Source organism: Rhyacophila brunnea, unplaced genomic scaffold (assembly GCF_057557595.1).
Source record: "Rhyacophila brunnea isolate RB1 unplaced genomic scaffold, BYU_Rbru_1.0 scaffold_2, whole genome shotgun sequence".
Taxonomy (NCBI): domain Eukaryota; kingdom Metazoa; phylum Arthropoda; class Insecta; order Trichoptera; family Rhyacophilidae; genus Rhyacophila; species Rhyacophila brunnea.
The window spans coordinates 55,275,582-55,291,371 of NW_028232859.1; the positions used below are offsets into that span (position 1 = coordinate 55,275,582).

At 32.2% G+C, this 15,790-nt stretch overlaps 1 protein-coding gene across 1 annotated transcript; it reads left to right on the forward strand.

Annotated features, from left to right (window-relative positions):
• The first annotated feature begins 12,797 nt into the window (after nucleotides 1-12,797).
• LOC147072536 (uncharacterized) lies at nucleotides 12,798-14,594 on the forward strand. Its single transcript, XM_085946418.1, has 2 exons — nucleotides 12,798-13,023; nucleotides 13,740-14,594. The coding sequence occupies exons 1-2, from the start codon at nucleotides 12,948-12,950 to the stop codon at nucleotides 14,438-14,440; spliced, it is 777 nt and encodes a 258-aa protein (XP_085802544.1). The 5' UTR covers nucleotides 12,798-12,947; the 3' UTR covers nucleotides 14,441-14,594.
• The last annotated feature ends 1,196 nt before the right edge of the window (nucleotides 14,595-15,790 follow it).

A 15,790-nucleotide genomic window follows, 5' to 3' on the forward strand; every position in this document is an offset into this window, starting at 1 on the left:
TACAAAACTCAAAACCATTAGAAAGAAAACGTATTTGAATTAAATGGGTTAATTTTAGTTTTTTTTTATTTATTTATTTCATGAAATTATAAAAATATATTATATGACCGTTATGACTATAATATTATAAAGCTACTTAGTCGGTTTTTGTAGAAAATGAGCTGAAACATTTTTTCGCCCCACTTTTGGGTAAAAGTTATCACTAATGTTTAAGCTATTAAAAAGCAATGTGCAAAAAACTAATTTGACAATGAGAAAATTTGATTGAATATATGAATACCATTTACCCAATATATAATAATTATAATAGAACATGTTAGTTACTTGTATTTTAAAAGTGCTTCCTATGAAATTTATATTTCTGACTTATGAAATTTTACCCAAGCAATATAGAAATTTTAATGATAAAGAATTCGATCAACTTAATATAATCTAATCATTTTATATCTATCGATTTTTTTACATTTTTTTTTTGTTTTAAGTGTAGTTTAATTTACATCAATATGTAATTGACAATGATAGCGTGGCAAGGTCAATAAGGTAAAGCGGTTAGATGAAAGACGACACTAAAAGAATCTTTAAGATCTGCTACTAGACTGTAAAGAGACATACTAAAGTAGAGGTGGAAGATTCAGAGACCCGCAATCAGAGAACATCTGCCTGCAATGCACCAGTATAGTCATTATTTTCTCATGAAAGATACGGTGAAGTATATGATGGGATGCATAACTACATATGCTGGCGTAGCCATTGGAAATTCAACAATTTATTTAGAACAACAACAATAATATTACAAAAAAGTAAGACACCCAGCAGGAATCGAACCTGCATCTCTCGGTTTGCGCGCCCATGCACATAGACCACCATGCTATAGGCGTCATACTTAATTGCGACACATTTTAACTAATGGATCTTAATATTCTCTGAAGCGCTTTCAAAATTGAGTTACTATTAGCGATCGGTTTTTGTTTTTTTAAATAAAAAAAGTAGATATTACTTTAATTACTAACCGACGCTACGGATCACTCCAAGAATTTTTGTTGTAACTTACTTGAACTTGCTAATAATTTTTAATTAACTATTTTTTTGATTCAACTAATAATTCACAAGATTTAAGAATGTAACATTCTAATTATTGAACATACATAATGTATGTTCTAACATTATCAACACATCGAACATCGCTTGAACATTTTGTCTTAACACAACACACGTCTGTACATTCTTAAATCTTGTGAATTATTCGTTGAATAAATAAAATAATATTAGTGTCCATAGTGTGTGAAGATATAATTTGATATTATATTTTTAAAAAATACCGAGAAAAAAAATTGTGTCATCAAATCAATATCGTCTGATACAAAAAGGGAATGATTTATTTTTTAAACTGTTGTTTTATTTATAAGGCGTCGTCAAAATTTGATCGGACGTTATAAAAATCAGTGGACCTACCCACAAAGGACAAGATCCGTGATTTTGGGATTAATAAACAGCTCATAAAGTGTGAACAAAATTGATGATAGATTTTTTTTATTTTCATAAAGGTTCCGCCTCACGACATTTTTTTCTGAACGCGCGAGCAGAATTTTCAATGACGGTCTCACACGAGGTGATTTTATTATATAATAAATTATTCTACTTATAAGATAAAAATAAATACAACTTTACTGTCAAAACTGCATGAATAGATAAAGTTATTATTATAACAGCTCTGAATAACAATATAATCTTTTTTACCCACATTTCAAATCATCATCGCCATTTTTGGCATAACTACTTTTGACGAGTATTGGCCATTTCCAGAAACATTGTCCATACTAGATAATATAAACATAGCCAAAAATATAAATTATAATACACAAAACCAAATTTTAATACCTTCTTAATCTTTGGCCATATCCGCCCTTAGTAATAAAGCGGCGCCTCCAAGGATCCTTGTTGCTATCCAGTATGCTTGCATTGTTCCAAGTTATACCAGCATCCCGTAGCTCTACCCTATACACTTTATAGATAGTGTTTAACGGTCTTCCAGGACGAATTTTCTAGATGTAACAAAATTGACTATGTTGGCGACCAGGTCGGACGGTCCGATAGACCCAACAGCTGGTTGAACCGACTTGAGCAGCTCTTCCCTTTCCGTACACATTTAAGGATATTACCAGAGGATGTGGTTTATATCCCCTATTTCTCCGCCACATGGACATGTTGAATGGGTAACAAGACCAAGCTCAAAGAGCCTGCCAACGAAGCCACCATGTCCAGTCAAGAATTGACTGGTGTAATGATCTGGACATTATAGGACATTCGTATAAAGGCGTGCATCCTATCTGGCAACAACTACATCTACGAAGGCTGTGCAACAAGTCTAACCTCATAGAATTGACCAGCGGAGCCGCCATGATCACTCAATAATTGACTATTGTAGTCGTCAAGAGTCACTCCATATTGGACAATCTTGAAATCCCCTGTTCTGCAGTCCAGCCATCCAGATATATTCTTCCCTCAGAGTCCTTTCTGGTATGTCCCGAAAAAAATCTTCGTGGATGGTAAATACAGTGTAACATTTGCTTTATATACCACGTGATCTTTTCGAGCCCAAAAAGTGAGTAGGTATAGTTCTTTAGAATACCTTGATTTCCAAATACTTTTTTCGTTAAAAGCCTCAAATATTGTTCTCGGGACTCTCTTTTAAAGATACCCATCTTTATTTCATTCTCTTTACTGGGTATTCAGCATAACTCTATGTTTTAATTGTTTTTAAACTGATTTCTTTAGTTTCCAAAACAAAGATGTCAGTCATTTTATAATGACGAATCCGACAAGCGCATCATTAATTAATTATATTTGTTGGGAGGTTACTAGAGGACATATTCCTTTTCAGTCATGTAGACCGATAAATGTAAGACAATTGGTTATGCAAATAAATATTGAAATTCGAGTTAAGTCCTTATAATAAATATTCAAGGTCGATAAAAATAGTGTCCCGTTTCCGCTTTCAATATAAGTGTACCTCCCAAAGCGATATCCAATACAATGAATTTACAAAGAAGCAAATTCTTCATTATGGTTATACTGATTGATAAAATCGTATATAAATCCAATTAAATTAAATAAAAACAAATTATATTGAAGTGATTAAACAGAAAATCAAAGCTATAACTATACAAAGTTCTTTATAGGCCGACGCTGTCATACGGGACTGATATATGGACAGTGTACTCTATGTTCCACTTTGAGTGCAGGTTATGGCAGCACGGGTTTCATCACATATTGTACAGTGTATGCGACGAGTAGAATATTATTTTGAAATTATTAAGGGGGTACGTGCGCCGCGTAGGTCAAAATGGAGGTTTTATGCTATTTTCAAAGCATGATCCTGGACATTCCTTAAACGTTGTAGATAATCTATTTATATAATTTTGAAGCCTTATTATCCTTTATGTTTTTTTTAAACATTTGATAACTGCGTAAAGTATTTTTATTACATAACATAGTATTCTTTTAAACCTGTCGATCTAATGTTTTAGAATATAGTCATATTTCAGTACATCCATGTGCAGTGGTGTTAAGATTTTTTATATTTACTAATTTTTAAAAGCATTTATAAAACCATTAGTAAAATTAATCTCGACATTATTATAGTGAAATATTTACGATAAAAAATTATATTGATAATCTCTGTGATCCCAAATTTGACAAGAATTAGGCATTTTATTATTCAAAAAATGGGCAAGATTTACACATTTTAAGATAATTCTAAAGATATTGATTATAAGCTATGTCCTTGACCATTCAAATGTGATAAACATTCTACGAATAATGTTTGCTTTATAATAATTATTGACCTAAGAATAAGGTAGTATTTTTATGAAATACGCCATTTCTATTGGCATTTCCCAGTGGCTAAGCTACAACATACGGCCGTAGCCATAAATTGACAAACGATAAATAAAGTAGGGAGTAAGATCATGGTAACGCGCGTGTTTATAGATGTGCTGATAAAATTAGATGCAATGTATATATTATTATGTGTACGTGAGTCCTAAATTAGAATCGGGTGACTCTTTTGCTTTGAGAGTAAAGACATAACTAGAACATTTGAAAAGAGTCATGATTTAAAACAGTCATAAACACGACAACGAAGAATATGATGACTTTAGTACATATATCCTTACGTAGTAATTATAGGTAGTACAATAACCCACGTTACATACTTCAGTGTAATTATTGTCAATACATACCTAACTATTGATTGAAAAATTAACAGGAAACGATTTAAGCCGATATATCTAAGGATATTAGCATAATCCGTTGTCTTTTGTTCTGTAGCGTAATTCGGCAGTTGTTTTTATAACCACACATATCATACATTATCGATCGGGTTCAACAAAATGTCTCACACAAAAGTGATTCACGGTCGTCTTTACTCAGGGCTCGGACTGTCCATTTTAAAAATACACTTATTTTTCATTTTGTTCTTTTTTTTGACATCGATAAAATTCAGTGGCGGCTCGACGACTTTCTAGGTGGTGGGGTTTAGCCATTAATTAATATAAATACCTACTTACTTTCTCATATTATACATTATGTACCAAGCTACTTATATTAATATTACTTATATTAATATCTGAGTCTTTATTTAACCGCATCTAAAAACCGTGCTTAAAAATATTAACTTAAGTAATTAATAATAATAATTATTATAGACTTACCAATACCAGTTTTGAACAACGACATACAGGGAGCGTTTTTACTCACCTAGGGGTCATTTGATTCGCTCCCCGTATGCTTATACTAACGCTAATGCGTTCATGTCCTTTGGAGAAGAAGATTTATACCGCGGCAACGGGATGGGACTGAGTGACCCCGGCCAGCGAAAAATAGATGCCACAGCTTTCTTAATTTGTACATAGGTGTCACCGTGAAATAGGGCGTATTTAATCTAATTAATTATTTTAATACTACGTAATCATCATTATATTAAGTATTAAATAATTTACAATTATTGCAATAAAATTATCTGTAAAATTGCGATGGGCTTAGATGGATAAAATAAATTAAATAGTTCATTTAATCATGTAATTAAATAACTATGTATATCATGACAATGATTAACATATCGAACGTGTATTTTTGACGTGATAAGGATGTGGGGATGGTCCCTACGAACCCTTAAGGTAGAGCCGCCCCTGATAAAATTCATCTGCATATTGTATCATTTGTTATTATCTTGCGACGGTATTCTAAACGTGAGTTTTATAAACATTTAGATGAGCCTGACTCCATCAGATTCATGGAAAATCGATATTTACGACAAATTGACTGCCTTGAATATACAGGCGAACAAGCATTAAATGATACGTCGTATGTATAGTAAGTACCCTATATATTATCGCCCTTTTACTTTCAGGTAGATTTATATGCACCCAACTTCAGCTAAAGTCCTTAACACAACAAAGAGCGCTATAAAATCACAGCCATGACAAGATGGTTCTAGAATACTTTAATGGCTTTTTAGTATAATGAATCAATTCGAATTGAAAACGGCCAAGGTGCAAAAGTAAATTAACGTGGTTAGTTAATTAATTGACTTCACAGAGAATTGTGAACTGATACATTCAAACGTTTATTAAAAAAAAAACTATTACCTGCTATAATCACAGTGACAATTATTTATGACAGTTTTTCACCACAAACAAAATTGATATTTTGGATCATCAAGCAGTGATATGCATCGTATGATATCTACCAAGAGCCACGTTATCAAGAGAAAATTAAACTTTCACGTTGCAGCTAACGGGTTACAATAATAATTGGAAAATACTTTTCTTTTAATTCATAAAAAAATAAGATTACCACCGAAGAATAAAGTAACCCTCTGGACACGTTGTGCGAATCCCTGGATCCTTTACAATTTTCAATATTTTTTGTTAATAGCCAATGAAATGAATTATACCGCTGTATTTTTTCATTCAAAAATACAGAATCACGAATAGCAGATGAGAGTGTGCAATGTGATACAAGTCGCTCGGTAGATGAAATGGCAATGGATTTGACATGTCCCTTAATATCCAAGGGACACTAAACGAATACAGATTCGCCCTAAAACCCGCTGGATTGTCGAACTCATAAAATTCGGAGGATGTACATAGCAGACAATAACTAGAGACCGAGAAGAATATATGGAGCTAAGGGAGACCTTCATTTAGCAATAGATCGACTCTGGATGATGATAATGATGAATACAGTAAACATGAACTAAATGTAAATATTGCATCAATTTTCCGTGATCAGTCGATTAATTAAGGCTATACTTCAGTTGAGGCATGGTCTAAAAAGATCATGACTATGCGATGCGCGGATTGTGCAAATGACGTGGGGCGGAACGAAATATAATTTGTCATAAAAATTCAATTCGTCCATTTAATGTTATGTTATTGTTATATTAATAATAATAATAGTATATTCATTGACATGTTTTCTTTTTCATGTAAATGGGTAACGTTTTTTAGTCATCTTTACACGATTTAAGAATATATTCCTCCGACGCCATTACAAAATAAATTGACGTGCTTATACCTCGACTGTCGGTCTCAAATTTCGTCCCACCTACCGTTGAAAATTATTTGCCGTTTCACTTATGTATGCTCTTAATTATGACCAAAAAATATGTGTGGTAAAAATAGGTGTCCCATTTCGGCCTCTGTTTTATTCAAATTTAATGACAATGAGCAAAGAAAACAAATTAGCTCGTCAGAACACAAACTTGGTCCTGGGATTTGTTGAGGTAGTTTCTGGGAAATTGGGAGGTTCGGTGATGTTTATTTTTTATTTATGTGCATACGATTTGCATTGAGAGATCTGATTATCTGACTTGAACAGGATTTGTGATATTATCGCATATTGAATAAATTTGCCGGTTCTACTTAGTTTTTCACAGTAGCTTATTTTTGGTATGCCTTATACAATAATGCGAATAAGTAATGAACATTTAAATGGCTAATGTCTAGTTTTCATTGAGATTTAGCCATTGAAAACATTTATATTAATGCTACTTGTTAATACATTCTACGTACGTATAGGCGGTATATTGAGAAGATTAATGAAAAACTAATTTATGATTAATTTATGATTATGTTTAATCTTCTCGTTGTAGATCGTGCTAAAAATGGGCCTAAACTTTTTTTTAAGTAAAAAATTATTCCAATTTTTTATTTTTTTTATACATACAGTGAACATTACAAATTATTAATTTAAGACGTTCACAACATGACATTTAGAAGAAAATAAATATTAACAAAACAGTATTATATATTTAAAAAAAATAGATCAGCATTAAACAGTAGAAAAGTGTAAATACAAAAAAATATAAATTAGATACAAGGAGTATACCGAATGAGCTAAGCAGACCCTATTTTAAGAATTTATAAAACAATGCCCACCTATAATACTCATCCTCACGCAGGTGGAATATGTCATTATGCGAAGTGATTTGGTTGAACATAGTATAACAGTAGTTATGTGTTGTAGCCCTCTTGATGTTATTCGCCCATCGCAGGGAACTGGCTTACCCGAACGGGTGTGGTATAACATACTACGGATCTGGAGTGTGGAAAAATATGAGATAAACTTAAACATGTGTTAAATAATATGTTATTTTAAATATTTACGTTTGTATCATTTTTTTTCGACCATGTCCAATCCTAATAAGATCATATTATGGGCCTCCATAGAGTGGAGGTTTGTATTAACAGATTTTGTTTTTACGAGAAATGGGTGTTAGCCACTTGCTCAACCTATTAGGTCCATACTCTAAATCATACATAAATTTAAAAACAATATGTGTACTTGCCAGACCCATGATTCGAACCTGGCACCCACGACGCTATAGACCGACGCTTAAGCCGCGTGGCCATCGTGGGTGGTTTTCTATCATAATATGCATTAAAGTCTGTCACTTAAATGAAACGCACATTCAATATTTGAGGACAGTCGGTGCGCTTTGTGTGCCTTGGGGCTTATGGCCTTAAGTAATAAAGCGAACCCTGCTTTAAATCCTTGGTCCATGACGACTGGCTTTTACATTTTTTTCTTATGACTATATTCTGTGTCCCGTCGCATCCAATCTCGGCCCAGAGGTAGAGTGCCTACTGAGTACCGGCGCTCCTTCATAAACTTTATGAAAAGCTCTATCCATTACCTTTTACATACAACGAAACTTTGTATCTAAGTATTTCTACCGTGAATATTATTAACTATAGTGCCCTACATATACTAATTACCTACATGTACATTTATTATTACTAAAACTAATACAGTTTCAGTATAAGTAAGTATATATTATATCCTTATAACATAATAATATAATCTTTATTCGTATGTCGTATCAGGAATTTAAATTCGAATATCCTAAGAAAGTTCTAAGCATGTAAATATTAATTGGAGACGTAAATCTCAAACAGATTCACACTTGGCAATCTAACACCGACAAACTGAAGATTCCATCACTTTTCAAGTCAGACTTTTCCTAACTTAGACTAAGCTTTTTCGTTTTTTTACAGCTATGTCCAACAATGGGTATATGTTTTACTGACCGTTATTTTTAACAGTTTAGTGTTAGCCTTTATTATTATATTCTTCAACTGTCTTAATTATTTAACGGTGTATATCTCAAAATTAGATTTCTTCAGCTGTGTTAATTTCTGTATTGAACCTCATAAATTTAAGTTGGTGAAAGCTTCTCCTCATGTATATTTTAATTCAGCCATTCATATAATACTAAATTATTATGATATACCTTGCCATTTAACGTAGTAATTATAACCATGTATTCAAAACTAAGTATTTTTTCTTCCGCCACGTTGGATGTGGCCAATGTGGGTCAACACTTTATTTGCCTACGCTGAATATTTATAATGTGAACGAACTGTTTTGACTAATCACCTCAGAGAATTTTAAGCAGTCATTGGAGGATGCTTTTATATACTGATAACTTAACATTTCAAATTCGTATATTGTTTACTGACAAGATTTTATAATTTCCAATGCTTTAAAAAATATATGAAACTCTTTTCCAAGTAATTGTCACTTTCAAGACTACAAACACGATTGATTGATTCAATTAATAATAAATAATATTATATAACAATAAAAATCATGGAAGTCACAATTACATTAAAGTATCGTAAAATAATATAATATCTTATAGAAAACATATTATAATAACTTTATTTCTAACACATTTTCACTTACCCCATCTCATCCTACTGATATACGTGTGTATGACTTGCCCTCTTATTTTCAACCTAGGAGTTACATGTCTATATTTTCCAGTTTTTTTTGGCTTAGCATTTTCAAATATCTTGTGACACAATCTTCTTATCTTACCTTTAACTGTCCAGGTCTTATTTTACTCTCACTTATCGTGACTTATTTTCGTGGTCGATCCTGTAAATTACCTACGTGTCCAGCCATGACTTATTCAATCATTTCCTCATGTCAAGCTTATCAGGCACAATTAACGAGGAGTGTAAGACTAGTCAATGCATTCCTCAAAGACAGACATTTTCAGTGATGCGCTGTGTATTTTGTTTTTGAAATTTTATTTTATTGTATAACATTGTTTTTGTTTTTTTTTCTTCCTTGTGAGGGTAATATTTTCTAAATATTAGATAATTATCTATTATTTTTATTTAACTTGTTTGAATAGAACCAATTTATTTTTCAATTTAAATCTCATGTTGTGAACGTCCTGAATTCTGATTTGTTGTGCCCATACTATTTTTTTTAAATAAATATATCATGAGATTATTTTAACTCCTAAATTGCATATATTTTACAATAAAATTATATTAATAATATTGACATCCGCGAATTTCGTGTTTCGTGTTTCGTGGAGAGCATGAAAGATATTATCTTATTTAAACTTTGTATACATGTTGAGTAAATTATAAAGCTGAGTATGTCAGTTATGTGGATTTTTATTATATTTTGTCCCATTTAGCGCTCATTTTACTACTTTACAAGACTAAATAAAAAATAAACAACAAGCTCAAGTGTTTAATACAAAATAAATAAATAAAAATTTGTAATCTAATGTAAAGCTTTGAAGTAAACTTACTAAACTAGATTGTCAATTAAGTTTTATCCGATATAGTGGATTCATCTGATTGTGTGGCGTCCAGTTGTCCCGGCGCCGAATCGTCCTATATCCGATAAATTATAGCTATCATCAAGCGGAGAAAAACGCAATACGTCTGCCATATTTTCCAGATTAATGGTTTGCTTCATCTCATAAACGCAGCAGGGGTATAAACAAGAAGGAGATTGTCTTGGCGATGGCAGTTCAATATATATGGAGCAAATGGCCCAAGATAATTATCAAGATGTACTATAATTATTTGGTCGTCGTCTTGAACCAAAAGATAAAGACTCATTTGTTTATAAACAAATTCGTTTACAAAGGTCCTTTTATTTCTCAAATGCTGCGTCCATTAGTAAGGCAATGCTTGAAGTATTAAAATAAAGACAATGAATGCCAGTTGGCACTATATCACCGATACTATTTATTTGTCTATACAAACATGCACGCGTAGATCATTGTTATACAACTGCTAGACAGAGATAATGTCGTGTTCAATACCCTTTGTGATTCACAAATTCACCGTTTAAGTTTTAGCATACCTAATCAAATAATGCAGGCATTTTAAACTTGTGCAGTTAGATTATTTTATTGCAATTTTCGATTAATCGTTTTAATGATCATTATGAATATTATTAATTTTAAACGCTAAAAGCCTGTGTATCTTAGTTCAAAAAGAGCTCATATAAGGAACCTCCATTAAAGATTTTCAGGTCATTATTAATAATATTAGGACTGTATGTTCTTGTAATATTAGCTTTATATTATGAGTATTTTCAATAGGTAAATGCAATAATAATTTAGTAACAAAATCTATTCTTAACTCATTATCAACAAAAATCGAACTTATTGTCAAATAATGATCCACAGATACTATTAGCATGTTAATAATATTATGAAAGCCCCTAGGCTAGAACATTTAAATAATTTTGTTGGAATCTTGAATTATAATCACTATTGCTAATAAAATAACCGATACTACGTATAGTTAAATATAGAGACATTAGTTATTATTACGCAAAACTAATTTAATTAATTCGGATTAATTGGTAACAAACAGTAACAAAGATTCAATATCAGCTATAAACACTATTTAATATAATTAAAAAAAAAATTAAATACAGGAATTTATTAAATTACAATATGAGAAACTAGTGACATATGTATGTAGTATATAATGGTTAGTCTGTAATCGTGACTTATATTTGTATGAAAATGACTAGCGTCAAAATTACTTTAAGATAAATGAGTGAGATTCATAAGTTAGTATACAAAAATAATACTAAACAAATAACTGCGGGTTAAAAAAAATATACACTGTTGATATATTATAACATATTGATCATATGTATGTATTAATTATTATTATATGTGCTTATTATAAACGTTAACCTCCATCTTTTGAAAAATCTTCGCATATCTACATACATAATTGTCAAAGAAAATCAATTTTCTAATAATAAAATTTGAGTATACGTCTGTCTGTCCGGTTATAACCCAGATGCTACTGGACCGATATTGATAAAACTTGCACAACTTATAGACTACCACTACACTGACATATTAACACTTGCAAAAACATTATTTCTCTCTCGACCATGTCCAATCCTAATAAAATCATAAATGGGCCTCCATATAGTGGAGGTTTGTATTAACAGGTTTTGTTTTTACGATAAATGGATGTCAGTCACTTGCTCAACCTATCAGGTCCATAGTCTGACTCATACACAAATTGAAAAAAAAATGTGTACTTGTTAGACCCAGGATTCTAACCTGGGACCAACGACTATAGGCTGACGCTTAAGCCGCTGAGGTTGACGTTGAAAGGTTGAAACATTTCTAGGCGCATCGAAAACGAACAATTAATTATACAATTGTTATAGATATACCATCATAAATCGTCAGGTGTTCGAAGTCAGAACTAACCTCATCGCCGCATAAAAAGTATTGAATGATGTTATGTAAAATGTTAGCATATTGTGGTGCCCTCACTCAGCGGACAACTTATACTGGTGGATCTAAGTCGTGCCTACTTTTTTTTTCGTTTTTCGGATGAACAGCCATGGGCGATCGCTAGTTAAACATAAAATCTTATCTTTTAAAAAAGAGCAATATTCTTTTTCGATTTAGTAATATCACCGTTGCTTAACCAACCACCCGACAAATTGTTTAAATGCATTCTGTGAACAAAAATTTACTTACTACGTATATGAATATTCTAGCTGGCAATGTACGTTTTTCAAAGCGGTTTCATTGTTTAACCTTAAACCTTGGTCAAATATTGTCGTTATTGGTGCATCTGTATTCTTGAATTGAAATTAGACTATTTTACCTTCTGAAAGTCACAGGTGGATATATCCCTTATATCATTCTGTCAATTGCAATTTTGCATTAAACGTGTCTGTCAAACATGCAGTTCGCGGTCCTTTGTAAGCGCGCAGTCGCGATGCTCAAAGAGAGCCACCGTATCGAACATTGTTTAGCCGGTCGAACTTATCAAACCAAATCACACGCGCGCTTGCTAAAAAATCCTCATATAACGTTGCCCACTTAACATGCATGAACCTGTGACACGCGGTGAATATGTGATGATCCCTTACACCAGATGACAGCCCCAAGACTTGCCTATATAAACGCTTACTGACAGTGCTCAAGCATCTTCAGTCGGGTGGAAGTCACAAGAGTGTCTTAGCTCCCGTCCAAGACTCAAGCATTTTGGCACGCATTTTTATATATTGATAGTCGATTGACTTTAGAAGCGTTTTTTTTTCAATTCAAGTGTTTTAATTTCGATTGTGGAGCAACCATGAAGTTTTTATTTTTGTTTTTCGTCATCGGATGCGCCGTGGCCCTTCCGCGGTCGTACTATCAGCGATATGCTGGTAAGATTTTATTTTCTATTTTTTCTTTGTCATATTTACTCAGCGACAACAAAAAATGGTGTTTTGTTTTAACTTTTTTGATAATTTGTCATTTTTATCAGTATATTACAATCTTTTATAGGAAATATAACATTGTTTTAAAGGTCACACAGTACAGGAAGCTCAAATTTTAGTTGCAAATTTTCTTACAAAAAATATAATAAATAGGAAATATTGTTTTGGCATATTTTTACTATACGATTTTTCATATTATTAAACCTAAACAATTGTTATTATTTTACGAATAATATGTCAATAAATATTCAATTATTTGAAATTATTTTATTTATTATATTATAGGCAAAAATAATAACCAAAATTTAGATAATATACTAATTATTATTATTTCTTTAAAAAACGTAGAATTAATACTTAATACACTACAATATATTTTGTGTAAAAATAGTAACAATTAAATATAGTAAGTACTTATTTAAAGTTTTATTTATTTTGTTAAATTTATAGTTATTAATCATCTTGTTTTTTGATAATATTTTATAAAATTTGACTGATTCTACTTTTTCATGTTAATATAAATAGATTATTTCAGTTTTTTTGAAATACATGAACATATATAATAAAAATGTTTTAGCCGGTTATAAAATAATTAATTCAAAACGTGTGTATTGTCTGTCCCATTAACAAAATACTAATTTTAATTCAAATTTTATTAATAGGAGCAGCTCGTTTACAAGCTGCAGCTCGACCTAGGAGAGCACCCGTCCACCGTCGCACCATGCTCATCAGCGGTTACTATCGTCCACTCTTCGCCCAGAGGCGTACTGGTTTCGAACCGGAGACCGCAATGACCGCTTTCGCCACCGGAGACAGTGTCGCTGCGGGATCATACCTGGGGACCAACGCCGCCCCTGGCTGCGTATCTTGCGACCAAGAAAATACAGAATACCTGGCGACAAACCCTGAAGCGCTCAGCCCAGCAGCAGAATATGATCAAACACAAAATCAAGAAGGAGAAGCCCCAGTAGCTGATTACCCAGAAGCCCCAGTCGCAGATCCTGCGGGAGATGAACTAGCTGAAATCGCCCCACCAAAACCAGCGAGAACTCCAAAACGTAAACCGAGTAAGAAAGTTCAGAAACCTATACCAGAAGACGATGAAGCAGAAGACGAAGACGAGGCTGTCTTCCCGCAAAGAAATCGCGGCCCGTCTAACTCTTTCTTCCCCATTGTTTTTGGAGGCCATCCCTCAAGTCGATCTGGAGGTGGGGGTGGAGGCGCCGGGGGAGTGACCGCCATCGCCAACAGCTACAGCACCGGAAAAGGGGGCGTCGCGACGAGTCACGCGACGGCGTACGGCGGAGGACCACCCTCGAGACCGAGGAAACGCACCGAACAGCCTGACGCCGACGACGAATGAAGAACACTCCGCAAACATACTGCCTGATCCACCGCAACGGAATTAGTTTTAACAAATTATAGTAGGTTTACTTCAGATAATATAAATTATGCAAACAAAAAATTATTCGAAAATATTGCTCGAACAATAAAGAAATAGAGATTTTTCTCAGCAACATTTTGTTTTATTATGTGCCTGGCATATTTTTTTTTTTTTGAAAAACATTTAGAAAATATAAATATTAAAACAATCACTTTTTACTAATCTTCTAATTCTTAATACTCAATTTCTTTTTCTATCAAAATATCTAGAAAAACATATTAACACTTATTAATTAAAGGTAAACTAGTTTTCATTTAAAAAATATAAATGCATCAAAAAAATATTTGGTAAGTGAGTATATAATACCAAAATGTAATTGTCGGAATGTATGTATCTTATAACAATAATGGAATTAGTAAATATCACTTAAATTTAAAAATCATTCAGAAAAATTCACCATTAAATTATGTAAACATGAAGGATTTCCTTTAGTGTTTTACTGGTTGGTATAATGTAAATCACACAATCTCTGTCGTCATTTTACCTAGGAATATGAATCAATAAAAACAATTATTTTTAAATTAGCTATATAAAGTACCCAGCTTAGTACGAGGTCGCTTCAATGATCAATATACATTAAATTTATAGTACTTGGCAAAACAATAATTACATTCTTCAATAATAAAATATCTGAACATGTCAAAATGAAAACAATTGACAATGACAGCAAACGTCAAACATCAAATTGAAATCGAATCCGAAATACACAAACTTTATCATGTCTATCGTAAAAATTCAAAAATGGAATTGACAGGAAAGGTAAGTAATTTGAACAAACAAACTTTGTATTTTACAACGTTTTTATTAGGTCGTATTTTTATTTGTCCGGTGGTTGTTTATCGAGTACAAATCTTGCAATCGATTTTTCACTAACTTCCCGACTAGCTAGATATTTGAAACTATTATAATATATCAGAACACGATGCCAATGCATTTTTTTTATACTTTTAACCATCTTTAAGTAGAATTGAATTCATTTTCAGTTAATTCTGTTTTGTATGAAAAGTTATTTCGGAAGAAATCCGTAATCCAATTCACTATTATTGGTTGCTATGTGTCTGGGATCCTAGCAACTAAATTATTAATATTACGTGCGTTACTATGGAAATAAAAATGACATTTCAATATTATTTCTATCAAGCACAAATTTTTTTGATCGTTTAAGCTATTGCTAGCTTAAACGAGTTTATATGATTCATCAGAAAATTTAAAAACGTTGTATATAAAAAGTTCTTTTTATCTTGTAATTGTTTCATAATGTAATTAGAT